General features: G+C 36.7%; 1 protein-coding gene across 2 annotated transcripts in view; it reads right to left on the bottom strand.

Moving 5' to 3' along the window:
• Positions 1-428: 428 nt before the first annotated feature.
• Positions 429-15745, bottom strand: part of FH (fumarate hydratase) — a 31266-nt gene continuing 15949 nt past the window's right edge. For both annotated transcript variants that reach the window (XM_033099773.1, XM_033099774.1), the window contains exons 6-10: positions 15226-15391; positions 6947-7150; positions 5281-5408; positions 2938-3091; positions 429-630 (exon numbers count right to left, since the gene is read on the bottom strand). In XM_033099773.1, the coding sequence (XP_032955664.1) occupies positions 488-630; positions 2938-3091; positions 5281-5408; positions 6947-7150; positions 15226-15391 (795 nt within the window). In that variant the 3' untranslated portion in view covers positions 429-487. The remainder of the gene's footprint in view (positions 631-2937; positions 3092-5280; positions 5409-6946; positions 7151-15225; positions 15392-15745) is intronic.

Genomic DNA, 15745 nt, shown 5'->3' with positions numbered 1-15745 from the left:
ACAGTATGGGAAATATAACCAATAATGTAAAGACTATATAGGGTATCAGATGGGTATGGACTTATCAAGGGAATCACTTCATAGATTATATGAATGCCTAACCACTGAGCTGTACACCTGAAGCTAATATAAAATAATACTGAATGTCAGCTATGATGTAAAATACAGTAGGGAATACAGTCAATGGTATAGTAACAGCTATCTACAGCGTCAGGGGGTAGTAGACTCGTTGAGGTTATCACTTTGTGAGGGGTGTACATGTCTAGTTATTATGCTGTTTTGTACACCTGAGAGTAATAATAAAATTAAATTTTTAAAAATCGATATGGTTCTTTTATAAAACATGAAGTGATAAACACACACACACACACACACACACACAAATGAGAGACTCAACTATAATACACAAGTCAGTTAACATAAGAAAAGAGTCTATTTTCTTTTTTATTTTATACGATTTAATTATTTTACTTTAGACTTTTTAAATTCACTTTGGACCCAGCATGTCCTTAGGCTTCACCCACTCATCAAACTGCTCTGCTGTGAGATAGCCAAGTTCAATAGCAGTTGCCTTTAAGGTTGATCCATTTTTGTGTGCTGTCTTAGCAATCTTTGCTGCCTTGTCATACCCTGAAGAAAAAAGGAAAAGGCAATGTAGGAGTTAGTAGTGAAATTGGGTTTTCTAAAGCAAAACCTAATCATTATTATTTACTTGCTATTGATGCTACTCATCTCTTAAGTAACATTTTTTTAACCTTAAAAATATTTAACAGTGATTACCTTAATAGTTGTCATTTCTTCCATAGAATGAAACCTTTACCTTTCTTATGTAATATGGATAAACATACCTCAATTTCTACAAGAGATTTGTTCCTAAATTGAAATTGCCCAATAACTCAGATATTTTCACAGGGGAAAAATATAGAGCACCAAGACCTAACAATATACATCAGAGTAGTATAAAAGTGGTGTTTCAAACATGTTTAACTAAAAACAATTGTCTTTCTAACAAAGCACTGACGAGCCAGGTGCTACAGCGCTGCTGGATGAGGACTGAGCAGGCTGGAGGCGACCTTCACAGAAGCAGCCAGGGCTCAGGAGACGCCTTCAGGGCGGCTTCCCGCAGCTCTTCTCGGCTCAGCATTCCACACCCGGCCTCTTCCCAGACATTCAGGAGACCGGTGGGGAAGTTTTGGCTTAACTATATACAAACATAAGTATAAGAGATCACAGGCGTCCTGCTTACGGCAGTCACTTGCTTTTAAAAGTAATGAAAGTAGGGGCACGACAGTTCCACAAGTTGACTTAATGTAATTTTTCAAAAGTGAAAAGGCCAAACTAAGAAAGAAAAAATGAAAATGAAACCAATAAAGGAGGAAAAAAAGAAAAAAAAAACAAGATGAGAGGATTATGACCAAAGAGAAATAGTCTGCTGAGGCATCTGCTCATCAACCAAGCAAGGTAGTAAGTGTCAGTATGCAATTACTGACCATCTATACAACAAATTACAGGCATAGTTAATTTTACTAGCTACCTGAATTTGTGAAAGCTAAACACCTACCGATCAGATAGCTCTGAGCAAGAATTCTCACAGTAAACCTTTGGGGTCAATATTAGATACCCTGTACTCTTATGGTAATAATGACATTAAAGTCTAAGCATTATGCTAACCACTTTCAGTTCTCCTCTTCGAGTCCCTCAAAACACCATTACCAATCGGCCTGTTACATAACAAGCACAAAGAGACTCCACAATGTGGACTGTGAGGCTCCTGCCGGCACCAGTGAGGTGTGGCTTGCCTGCTTATCCTTGTATGGTTTTTACTTCACAGTGGATTGATTCCAAGGAAGACTTATCAATCATTCAGCTTTAGGAGTACCTTTAATTTCAATGTTTTGGAACAAGTTCTGAAGGAGAGATGCAATAAAACATTTCTCACATGAGCCTTTGAGTTCCCGTGAGTATCTCTCCAGTTGAATGCTGAGGTACAATAATTTTAAAAGGATCAAAATATCATTACCAATCTCAATACCACACCAAAGAACAGACATCACATTGGGCTCGAGCTTCCAGAAGCAGTTAAATTAGCTCTAACTTTATAAGACTGAAATTACTGGCTTGATGTGAAGCCAATTATAGAAAATCAGCCCTGAAATTTCAGGATTATAGGAGAATGTATTAAAGCAGTAACCATAACAGGCCAAATGACTGCATAACTTGTTCTAAAATACAGAATCAAGGAGTATGTTAATAATCTCAGCTCAGCCGTAGGAGAAGGTGGGAAAAAGCTTTGAACACATCATAACACAATGCAGTGATGACGCAAAACCTACAAGTCAAACAGTGCATTTAATGGGAATCACTGTGGTCAGTCTACAATCCAAGTCTGTACGTTTGAATCTACAAAATGAAATATTTACGATTCTGGAAAAGGCTTGCAATACAAAAGCTATGGTTTTAGACACATATTTGCATTTCTCCCTTTTCCCTGTAAGCAATGAATACATAACCCTTTTTCTTTTAATTGGAAACTTTCCATTTCTTAATTGAGCAGAATAAAAACAAAGCATAGCCGAGCATCTAGAGAAGGTAGAAAAAGAATTCATTCCATGTTGCTAAGCAGCCAGCGCCACCTAGTGACATCACCATCTGAGAGGCTCTTCCCCAGTGTCTACAGAATGAATATAAAGCATCTGAATTCCACTAAGATTAAATAAGTTTGAATTTACCACATTTCAAACAAAACGAAGCATAAGTTTTTGAAAGAACCATGACACCATAAAATTTATATATGTCTTACAACACAATTTCAAATATTTTATAAAATTTTACTGAAAAGAAACTGTCGTCTACAAACACTGATCCAGTATTCTCTTTAAAATTTTCAGCTTTTTTCTTTTGTATTCAAATGTACATTATTATTCCTTAAACTCTTACCTATATGAGGATTAAGAGCTGTCACCAACATTAGAGACTCGTTCATTAGCTTGTTGATCCTTTCTGTGTTGGCCTGGATTCCCACCACGCAGTTTTCAGTGAAAGAAACCGACGCATCCCCCAGCAGTCTGGCTGAGTGCAACACATTTTTAATCTGAGAGAGAGAGAGAGAGAGAGAGAGAAAGAGAGAGAGAGAGAGAGAGAGAGAGAGAGAGAGAGAGAGAGACTTATTAAGCTTAACTGTCTTTTGTCCAGTAACATACAGTATTATTTGCGGGTTCATAAGTGAATATATAATTCAATACACACACAGCACTCCTATAGACTTAAGGCAAAACAAATATTGTAATCATTTGAGGGCACAGAAATCTAAGAGGCAAAAAGGAATAAATAATAAGTACATATAACTAAAATATAGGAGAGTATGTGATATTACACAGCACAGGTATAAAATGTTAGAGAGTATAGAGAAAGAGAAATTCATCCCAGTTGAAAGAATTGGTAAAGATGTAGAGGATCTCATGGAGAGGATTTAGCCAGAGATGGAGAAAGAATCTTCCATGTAGGAGGAAGAGGAGCAAAGATGCAGAGTTAGAAAGTTCAGCATGTGTTTGAGTAAATCAGTGAAGTCGGGGCTTCCCAGCTCTTAACAATCACCACATTTTTTTATGTTTAACAAAACAAATATTCCATGGACAATTTAAATTAACCTCTTACACAATATTTACAAACAGTATAAAATCAATTAGTTTCTTTTAGCATTTTCTTTCTTTTTTGGTAACATTTCCAATATATATTAAGTTATACACCCTGTTTCCCTGAAAATAAGACCTAGCCGGACAATCAGGTCTAATGCATCTTTTGGAGCAAAAATTAATATTATATATTATTATATTACATTACATTACATTACTTATTTTACTTAAATTAAAATAGTAAAATAAGACCGGGTCTTATATTAATTTTTGCTCCAAAAGACACATTAGAGCTGATTGTCTGGCAAGGTCTTATTTTCACGGAAACACGGTATCCACATCCTAATCTCTTTTGGTCTAAAACCCCAGCATCTGAAAACTATGTTCCCAACAATGGGTTCCAGTAGAAGTCATAGGACTTCAAGATTCATTCATTTGATGGCAAACGTTAACTATCTTGATTTATTTTCTATTAAAGACAAAACTGATTTTTTGTTTTAAAAATTAGCAAGACATTTTATTGTTATGCACCTGTATTTGCCAGGCAGCTGGTATTGATTTTTGGAATGTGACCTGAAAGCAAAAGCTTATAGGTCTGAGTTCTGCTTTGGCCTGTCTTCTTCCTATTTTCCACCAGAATGTACATTCCATAAGGGCAAAAAAAAATCTGTCCTGTTCATTGTTCTATTACTAGCAACCCATACAGTGCCTGATATAGACTATACTCAATAAATACTTGATGAATATACTGAATTAATATACTTAATTTTGTCATTTGCATATTATCATCAAATTAAAATCAGACTTTACACCAAATACAAACTGGAAATAAGCCTCTGATATATTTTAGAAATAACATTTTACACAAATAAAGGACTCTTAATGATGACAACTCCATTATCTGAATCTGGGAAAGTGGATGAAAGATGATGCCATCTTGTTCTAGCTTCATAAAGATGAAGGAAAAAGAACAGTTTTAGTGGACACAATAATCTTTTCAAGTTATGTGGAAGAGGTAAAACCAATGAAAGTCTGTGAGAGAAAGGGAAGAAAACCGGAGAAAAAGTGCTGAGGAAACCAAGGGCAAAGGGGGCTTCAAGGAGGGAAGAGTCAAGGTCAGACGTTAGAGAGCTGCGGCACATCTATTGGACTGAGGCGGTCACAAGCGACGGCGAGAACAATTCAAGCACAAGTAAGGCTGACGCCAGACTGTAGTACCTGTGCTGTGAATCAGAGTGTGTGGGTTACTCGTTTTAGAAGACTGAATTTGGAGGGAAGAAGCAGCAGCATGAGGGACAGGATTGAAACAGGGTATTTTTGTTTGCTTGTTTTTAATAAACTGAGGAGGCATGAACTTATTTCTAGCCACTGGCATTCCCACTGGTGAGGCACAAGGAAGAAACCTATACCCTACCTTCTAGAATTTTTCTTCCTATTAAGAAAAGCAAATCATCAAATTACATGTACTAAAAGTCACCTAATTGAATATCCAGGATTAATCCTCTAACATTAATATACGCTTGACTTCCAACTGCTCCTTATGTCATCTAAGTACCTAATGTGCAATCTATGGAAACTTTTATGAAATACAAAAACCAAGACAATTAGCCTTCAGCCAAAAACATAAAAAATCAAATTTAAAGCTTACCATCATTGGCTTGAAAACATTCAACTCAAAATGTCCATTGCTGCCTCCGACGGTGACGGCGACATGATTCCCCATGACTTGGGCTGCAACCATGGTCATTGCTTCACACTGGGTAGGGTTCACCTTGCCTTCGAGAAAACCCCAGGGAAAGACTGCACGTCAAACACACTCAGGGCTTATGTGTCAGCTAAGATTAGGTCTATGTCAAATAACCAAGAAAAGCAGGAAATCTAACTTTATTACATAAAGTAAGACATATAATAAAGCAAGGCCCCAACAATCAGTGCTGATTTCATGAAACAAACCAACCAATGACAGGGGGATGATGGGTAGCCACAAACTGAATCATTCAATGTTTACTGAGTAGTAAGTAATGAGTACCTGCAACTATACATAAAATGCAGTTCTACCCTCATGGCTTTCATTCATTCTAGAAATGTTTATAAAGCCAGGCATTGAACATACAATGATATGTAAGAAAGGTGCAGCCCCTACCCTGGCAGAACTTGGAGGCTGGGGAGAGAGTGCTGGCGATTACAACACGTCAGGGGCAAAGACAGACAAGTGTGGGCCTCTGTGGGAACAGTCACAAGAGGCCCCGCGCCCCCACTTGGGAGGCTTCTCAGAGGACGACAGTAAGCCAGAATGTTCCTATTCATCATACGAATCTCCAGGACCCCACCCCTGGTAACGTTCCTCTGACAAGCTCAAGTTTGACCAAACACCCCAGATTCTTCTGACCAATACAAAGCAACACATTGGGGGAGATTATTTCCTTTTCTGTAACTCTGCATTTCTCTTTTCTCAGGTAATCGCCTTGAATTTGCAATCAACTAAACTCATGTCATTTTTCAGCATGAAATACTTTAAAAGCAAATCTCTTCTCACTCTATACATGCATAGATTTAAAATAATCTACTCAGGTCTTTCTTTTTCATTATTAGTAGTCACCTTGTCAGTTTTAGTCCAACCTACAGAGGCCTTTATGAATCTCAATTCTGTTATTTGATGCAGTGCTAGCTCAGCTTCGTTATCTTCTAACCTGATTAGCATGTATTCTCTACAGTCACCCTCAGTCACCAGCAAAGTGGTGAAGGGGCAGAGTCCTTCAGCTTGTCACTAAGATATTCGTCCAGTCTGAAGTCAACTCATTAGTCACTACTTAAGTGTCACCATGCACCCAGCGACACCCATCGAACAGTACTGCCCACACTTCACTGGATTCAATGAACATCATGTGCATCTGTCAAATGACTTGCTGGAATCCAGACGTCCAACGTCTGTGTCACTCCCCCAAAGCCAAAAATTAAATAAGAAGCATTTAGTAGAATTTATTTGTATTCAATCCATGCTGACCACTTTAACAGCCTGTTCTAGAACTCTCTTGGATGCGGATTGGGAAAGATAGAACTATTATACATTTTCCAATGTGGGAATCAAAATGCATGCTACTAACAAAAATTCTTTTTTTCCTATATTGTTGGGTGATGTTCTCTGAAGTCGTGATCAAAGTAGACCCAAAAAGACCTTCTGAAACTAGCATGCCACACATATCTCCATCCATCTTTGGAATCATGGGATCCCAAAAAAGAGACATGCTCTGTAGATAAGAGTCCCTGGGTTCTAGTCGAGTCCCAGCTCCAACATTTACCAGCTATGTGATTACCTGGCATGATACTGCTTCCTGGTTCATTTTCAGGTAAAATCAGTTCCCCCAGACCAGAACGAGGACCAGAACCCAGAAAACGAATATCATTTGCAATCTTCATCAGACTGCAAGCGGTAGTGTTCATGGCTCCACTGAGCTCTACCAAAGCATCATGAGCAGCCAGAGCTTCAAATTTATTTGGAGCTGTAACAAAAGGCAAGCCTGAAGAAAAAAAATAATAACCTGTATGAGTTAACAGGTAAAATTAAATGATTTTCTAATATCAGCAAGTTAAACAGAAAGTGCAGTATATGAAAACCAGAAATAGAACAATAAAAATTTTACTTCAGAAAAAAATTGTTTAAAACCAAACCTTTGTCTACATTTCTTTAAAAAGTCTTGAAGAAGTAGAAAGAATCTGGTAATACTAGCACATTTAAGGATGAAAAATCAAGTACTGTAAATGCATCGAAAGAAAAAAACACTATCCTACTGCAAACACATCTGTATGATGCCCACTCTTGAGTAAACATGAAAAGTAGGTAAAATTCATTCTGCTTTATTCCAAACTCCTTTCCTAATACAATTCTACCCCCACATCCCCATTCTATTCTCTCCTCTCTCCAATGGCCCACAAAATCTTCTAAGAGATTAGGGAGCCAAAACGCGTTAGACAATCTCACCCAATCTCTCCTATGTTCAAAATTTTAAAGATCTACATATTCTAAACCCTATAATACCATTCTTCTTGATTAAAAAACAAATTTCTCTGAGTAAGCAATAATGAGCATTGTATAATTATCTCTACGCTAATCCTCTGGTAATATCTGCATCTTAGTAAGTTTTATGGACATGATAACTTGGGTCTAACAATTATTATCATTATTGAGAGTATAGGACTTTACTAAAGGAAAGACAGGATTCAAAAAGGTCATTAATTCAAAGAAATATCACAGCATGCCATAGGAAAAAAAAGAAATTAAGTCTGTCAATATTTACAACATATTTATCATTCAAATGAATTCCTAAACCATGTGTTGGTTTTGACTGTTTTGAAAATAAGTATTCAAAACAGTTTTAAAGAGAAATAATTAAATACCAATAGATAGTAACACCGCTAGCATGGATCGATTTTAACTGCATGCAAGAGAGAGTGATGTCAACATGATGGTGACATAGGCTGTTCCCAACTTAGCTCCCCCTCACAACTACTCAAAATCAAGACACCACCAAGAGAATCATAGGTAAGAGAAGTGGCTACGCATTGGCCACACTGTCCCTTCCCCAGGATAGCAGCACCACATGGTGAGCTCTCCCCTGAGCATCCAGTTCTTCCAGCAGGAAAAGAGAACCCAGACAGGACAACCAGCCCCTCCTCTCAAGCATGTGGGTCACTCTGTGGGAGCCCCACCATGCAGATTGCAGAGGAATCTGCGGAGCTCAACCACTGGGAATCTGTGCTGCAGAAGGGGGGAAGGGCTTGCAACAATCAGCACGGATCTTGGCAGGCTGAGTTCACACCTGAAATTCTAAAGAAGAGGTAGCAAATAACACCCCATCGGAACAGCAGAAAGAATTTTTTAAAATGAGGATAGTTTAAGGCACCTCAGAGATAACATCAAGTGTAGCAACATTCCCATCATAGGGGTACCGGAGGAGAAGAGAGAGCAAGGAATTCAGAACCAATTTGAAAAAATAATGACAGAAAACTTCCTTACCCTGGTGAAGGATGTAGACATAAAAACTCAGGAAGCAGAGAGAGTCCCAAACAAGATGAACCCAAACAGGCCCGCACCAAGACACATCAAAATTAAAATGTCAATGGTTAAAAACAAAGAGAGAATCTTAAAAGCAGCAAGAGAAAAGCAGTTCCTTACCTACAATGGAGCTCCCATAAACTGTCAGCGGGTTTCACAACAGAAACTTTGCAGGCTACAAGGGATAGGCATGAAATATTCAAAGTGGGGAAAAGTCAGGACCTACAACCAAGATTTCTCTACCCAGCAAAGCTATCATTTAGAATCCAAGGACAAATAAAGAGCTCCCCAGACCAGAAAAAGCTAAAGGAGTTCATCACCACCAAACCAGTATTACAAGGAATGTTAAAGGGACTTCTTTAAGAAGAAAAGGGGGGGGGGGGACAGAAATATGAATAACAAAATGGCAATAACTATGTACCTATCAATAATCACTAAAAATATAAATGGAGGGCTGGCCCGGTGGTTCAGGTGGTTGGAGCGCCGTGCTCCTAATGTCGAGGTCAACGGTTTTATTCCCACATGGGCCAGTGAGCTGCGCCCTCTACAGCTAAGATTGTGAACAACAGCTCGCTCTGGAGCTGGGCTGCTGTGAGCAGACGGAGGTTGGCGTGAGCTGCCGTGGGCCACTGTGTGCTGCTGCAGGTTGCTGTGTGCCGCCCTGAGCTGCTGGTGGCCAGGGTGAGTGGCCGGCAGCCAGCGTGAGTGGGCAGCAGCCAGTGTCAATGGCCCGCAGCCAGCGTGAGCTGCTGTGTGCTGCTGTGGGCTACTGTGTGCTGCCATGAGTGGCCGATGGCCAGCATGAGTGGCCGGCAGCCAGCGTGAGTGACTGGCAGCTAGTGAGAGCTACCGTGAGCTGCTGTGAGCAGCCGACCCACCACTTGTGACCAACTGCCTCAGCCAGGGGGAGCGCAAGACTCATAATACCAGCATGGGCCAGGGAGCTGTGTCCTACACAACTAGACTGAGAAACAATGGCTTGAACTGGAGTGGGTGGGGGTGAGGTGAAAGCAAGGGGGGAAAAATATATAAATGGATTAAATGCTCCAATCAAAAGACATAAGGATGGCTGAATGGATAAAAAAATCAAGACTCATACATATGCTGCCTACAAGAGACTCACTTCAGATTGAAAGACACACACAGACTGAAAGTAAAGGGATAGGAAAAGATATTTCATGCAAATAGAAATGTTTAAAAAATCTAGAGTAGCAATACTTATATCAGACAAAAGTTATGCACTCAAAACTAATATTTATGGATGTAAAGAAAGAGTCTGAACGTAATAGTCATAGCAGGGGACTTTAACACCCCATTGATATCAATGGATAGATCTTCCGGACAAAAATCAACAAGCAAACAGAGGTCTCAAATGACACAGTGGAAAAAGAAGGATTTAATTGATATTTTTAGAACACTTCACCCCAAAGCAACACAATACACATACTTTTCAAATGCACATGGTATATTTTCCTGGACAGACCACATGCCAGGGCACAAAACAAGTCTCAATCAATATAAAAAGACTGAAATCATACCAAGCATCTTCTCCTGTGACAATGGTATGAAACTAGAGATCAAATACAAGGACAAAACTGAAAAACACACAAACATATGGAGGCTAAATAACATGCTACTAAACAATGAATGGGCTGACAATGAGATCAAGGGAAAAAGACACCTTGAAACAAATGAAAATGAAAACATAACCAAGTCAAAATCTATGGTACACAGCAAAAGTAGTCCTACGTGGAAAATTCATAACAATATAGGCCTAACACCATAAGAAACAAGAAAAATCTCAAATAAACCATCTATCCTTAAACCTAAAGGAACTATAAGAAGAACAACAAACCAAGCCCAAAGTGAGCAAAAGGAAGAAAATAATAAAAATCAGAGAGGAAATAAATAAAATAGAGTCTAAACAAATACAAAAGATCAATGAAATCAGGAGCTGTTTCTTTGAAAATATGAAATTGATAAAACTTTAACCAAACTCAGCAAGAAAAAAGAGAACCCAAATAAATAAATTCAGAAATGAAAGTGGATAAGTGACACTAGAGAAATACAACTGACACTAGAGAAATACAAAGGATTATAAGAAAATAATTCCAACAATTATATGCCAACAAATTGGGCAATATGAAAGAAATGGATAAATTCCTAGAACCATACAATCTTCCAAGACAGAGTCAAGAAGAAACAGAAAATATGAACATACTGATTACTACCAACAAATTTTGAATCAGTAATCAAAAAGCTCCCAGCAAACAAAAGTGCTGGATCGGATGGCTTCATAGGTGAATTTCACCAAACATCAAACAGGAATTAACACCTTTCCTCTCAAACTATTCCAAAAAATTCAAAAGGTGGGAAGGTTCCCCAGTTCATTTTAGAAGGCCAGCATTACCCTGACTCAAAAACCACACAAAGACACTATTTTAAAAAAACAAAATTAAAGGCCAATAGCCTTAATGAACATAGATGCAAAAATCCTCAACAAAATGTTAGCAAGCCAAACTCAACAATACGTTAAAAAGATCATACGCCCTGATCAAGTAAGATTTATTCCTGGGATGCAAGATTGGTTCAATATCCGCAGATCAATTAACATAATACAGCACATAAACAAAATGAAGGATATAAATCATATGATCATATCAATAGATGCAGAAAAAGTGTTTAACAAAATCCAGCATCCATTTATGATAAAAACTCTCAGAAAAGTGGTGATAGAGGGAACATATCTCAATATAATAAAGGTCATATACAACAAACCCACAGCTAATGTCATACTTAACAAGGAAAAGCTAAAAGTGTTTTGCTTAAGATGGAACAGGACAAGGATGTCCACTTTCATCACTTTTATTCAACATATTAGTGGAAGTCCTAGACACAGCAATCAGATAAGAAAAAGAAATAAAAGGCATCCAAACTGGAAAGGAAGAAGTAAAACTGTCATTATTTGCAGATGACACAATACTATACACAGAGAATTATAAGACTGCAACAAAAAACTATTAGAACTGATAAATGAATTCAGTATAGCAGCAGGATAGAAAATTAATATTCAGAAATTGGTTGCACTTTTATACACCAATAACAAACTATCAGAAAGAGAAATTAAGAAAATAATCCTATTTACAATTGTATGGAAAATATATAGGAATAAATTAGCCAAGGTAGTAAAAGACCTGTACTAAGAAAATTATAAGACATTGAAGAAACTGAAGAAGATGCAAATAAATGGAATCATATAACATGAGCATGGATAGGAATAATTTACATTGTTAAAATGGCTATACTACCCAAAGTAATCCACAGTCTCAGTGTAATTCCTATCAAAATACCAATGGCCTTTTTCACAGAACTAGAACAAAATCCTAAAATTTATTTGGAACCACAAAAGACTCTGAACAACCGCAGCAATCTTGAGAAAGAAGAACAAAATTGAGATATCACACGACCTGATATCAAACTATACTACAAGGCTACAGTAATCAAAACAACATGGTACTGGTTTAAAAACAGATACATAGATCAATGGAACAGGACAGAAAGCCCAGAAATAAACCCACACCCCTATGGTTAATTAAGCTATGACAAAGGAGGCAAGAATAAACAATGGGGTAAAGACTGTTTCTTCAATAAATGGTGCTGGGAAAATTGGACAGGCACATACAAAAAAAATGAAACCAGACCACATTCTTACACCATATACAAGAATAAACTCAAAATGGATTAAAGAAAATGTAAGACCAGAAACCACAAAACTCCTAGATGATAACATAGGCAGTAAACTCTCTGACACTGCTCTTAGTAATATTTTTTTTTGATTTACCTCTTTGGGTAATAGAAAAAAAAGAAAAAAAGAAAATGATGGGACTACATCAAGCTGAAACGTTTTCGCTCAGCAAAGGAAACCATCAACAAATCTAAATGACAACCTACTGAATGGGAGAAGATATTCGCCAATGATACATCTGATAAGGGGTTAATATCCAACATTTATACAGGCTTATACAATTCAACATCAAAAACACCCAAACAATCCAACTGAAAAATGGGCAGAGGACCTGAATAGACATTTCACCAAAGAGGACATAGAGATGGTCAACAGACATATGATAAGATGCTCAAGGTCACTAATCATCAGAGAAATGCAAATCAAAACCACAATGAGATATCACCTTACGCATGTCAGAATGACCATCATCAATAAGTCAACCAACAACAAGCAGTGGTGAGGATGTGGAGAAAAGGGAACTCTTGTGCACTGTTGGTGGGATTGCAAATTGGTGCAGCTACTATGGAAAACAGTATGGAAGTTACTCAAAAATTTAAAAACAGAACTACTGGTTACTTACCTGAAGAAATCCAAAACAGTAATTCAAAAAGATATATGCATTCTTATGTTCACTGCAGCATTATGTACAATAGCCAAGATGTGGAAGCAACATAACTGCCCATCAATAGATGATTAGATAAAGAAGATGTGGTACACATGTACAATAGAATATTACTTGGACATTAAAAAAATGAAATCTTACCATTTGCGACAACATGGATGGGCCTAGAGGGTATTATGCTAAGTAAAATGAGTCAGACAGAGAAAGACAAATACCATATGATCTCACTTATATATGTTATCTAAAGAACAAAATAAATGAACAAACAAAAGAGAAACAGAATCTTAGATACAGAGAACAAACTGATGGTTGCCAGATGGGAGTGGGGGTGGGGTATTGGGTGAGAAAAATGAAGGGATTAGGAAGTACAAATTGGTATTTACAAAATAGTCAGGGGAACGTAAAGTACAGCATAGGGAATATAGTCAATGATATTGTAATAACTATGTATGGTGTCAGATGGGTACTAGATTTATCAGGGGGAATCACTTCATAAATTACATAAATGTCTAACCACTAAGCTGTGCATATGAAACTAATATAATATTGAATGTCAACGTAATTTTTAAAAATGCATGGAAAAACATGAGCAGATACCAATGAAAGGAATCAAGATACATGAAAAATCAGGTAAATGTGACACAGCCAAAGGAAGCTAATAAAGCTCCAATTACCTACCATAAAGAAATGGAAATCTATGAACTGTGCTTAAAAATAAGCATAATTACAATACTATGTTATTAGTTACACAATATAAAAAAATATAAATTGTAACAAAATAACATTAAAATGTTAGGGGGTGGAGAAGTAAAAGTATAAAGCTTACAAATTCTATTGAAGTTAAGTTGTTACCAGTTTAAAATGAGGTGTTATAAGTTTAAGATATTTTATGTAAGCTTCATGGTAACCACAAGCAAAAATCCTGTAATAATTATACAAAAGAACATGATAAAGAAGTCAAAGCTCCTGATAACAAAAGACATCAAATCATTAAAAAAAGACAGCAGGGTAAGGAACAATGGATCTACAAACTAACCAGAAAATTGACAATAAAGTCCTTACCTATAACAATTATTTTAAATGTAAATGGATTAAATTCTCCAATTAAAGACACAGAATGGATGAATGGATTTAAAAAAAATAAAATAAAAAAATAAGATCCAATAATATGCTACCATGTTTCCCCGAGAAAAGACCTAGCCGGCAATCAGCTGGCTTTTGCATCTTTTGGAGCAAAAATTAATACAAGACTCGATCTTATTTTACTATAATATAAGACTGGGTCTTATATAATGTAATGTAATATAATATAATATAATATCAGGTCTCATGTTAATTTTTGCTCCAAAAGACGCAGTAGAGCTGATTGTCCAACTAGGTCTTATTTTCTGGGAAACACAGTATCTAGAAGAGACTCACTTTAGACTTAAAGACACACAATAGGCTGAGAGTGAAGAGATGTAAAAAGACATTCAATTCATATGGGAATTAGAAAAAAAGCAGAAGAAGCAATACTTACATCAGACAAAATAGATTTTAAGAAAAAAAAACGGTAAAAAGAGACAAAGAAGGTCATTATATAATGATATAGGGACTAATACATCCAGAAGATATAACAATTGTAAATACTTATGCACACAACATTGGAGTACCAAAATATATAAAGCAAAATCTGACAGAGCTAAAAAGATAAATAAACAACACTACTGTAATACTTCAGGACTTTAATATCCTACTCTCAACAATGGATGGGTTATCCAGACAGAATCAACAAGGGAAGAGTAGATTTGAACAACACTGCAGAGCAAATAGCTCTAACAGACATATACAGAACATTCTATCCAACAACAGCAGAATACACATTCTTTTCAAGTAAACATGCAACATTTTCTATGATAGACCATATTTCAGGGCAACAAAACAAGTCTTAGCAAACTCAAGAAGACTGAAATCGTACCAAGTATCTTTTCTAACCACAATGGTATGAAGTAGAAAAAACACTCCTAAAATAAAACACATGTTTGATGGGAAAATATTATTTGTAACTTTAAATTTGCAAAAATTTAAAGCAGAAACATCCAGAAAATATACAAACTGATAAAAATGAATAATAATTCATATTATCACTGACCTGTGAGTGTAGCCACCTTTGCAGCAACCTTTTCTGCAAAGCCAATTCTAGTATTTAAGCCAGTTCCGACAGCAGTGCCTCCAGCTGCCAGCTCATAGATTCTTGGCATGGCAGCTTTTATTCTCGTCATTGCATATTTCAGTTGTTGAACATAACCACTAAATTCCTGAAAAGAGAAAGAAATTAAAGTGAGAATATATAATTTACTAATGACTTACAAGTTACTCCAACTGCATTAAGTAGAAGTTTTCCTAAAATACATTTCAGGCACTAAATAAGTTACTCATGTGGTATTTACACTATTTTAGTTCATATGATGAGCAAAGCGTAGGAAAGAATGAGTTTTTATAAACCTATGAGGTAGGACGATACCACTGATGATAACATGCAGTCTGTTTATAATCTAGTCTTTTAATAGAAAGCAAAAAAAAACAACATAGGAAATAAACTTCAAAAAAGAATGACTTTACTACATTAAGTTACTGGTTTATTTGCAAGTTATTTCTTATTTTTTGGTGTA

The sequence above is a fragment of the Rhinolophus ferrumequinum genome, chromosome 27 (assembly GCF_004115265.2).
Source record: "Rhinolophus ferrumequinum isolate MPI-CBG mRhiFer1 chromosome 27, mRhiFer1_v1.p, whole genome shotgun sequence".
Lineage (NCBI taxonomy): Eukaryota > Metazoa > Chordata > Mammalia > Chiroptera > Rhinolophidae > Rhinolophus > Rhinolophus ferrumequinum.
The sequence above is the reverse complement of the archived record's forward strand: the minus strand, read 5'-3'. Positions and strand labels throughout refer to the sequence as shown.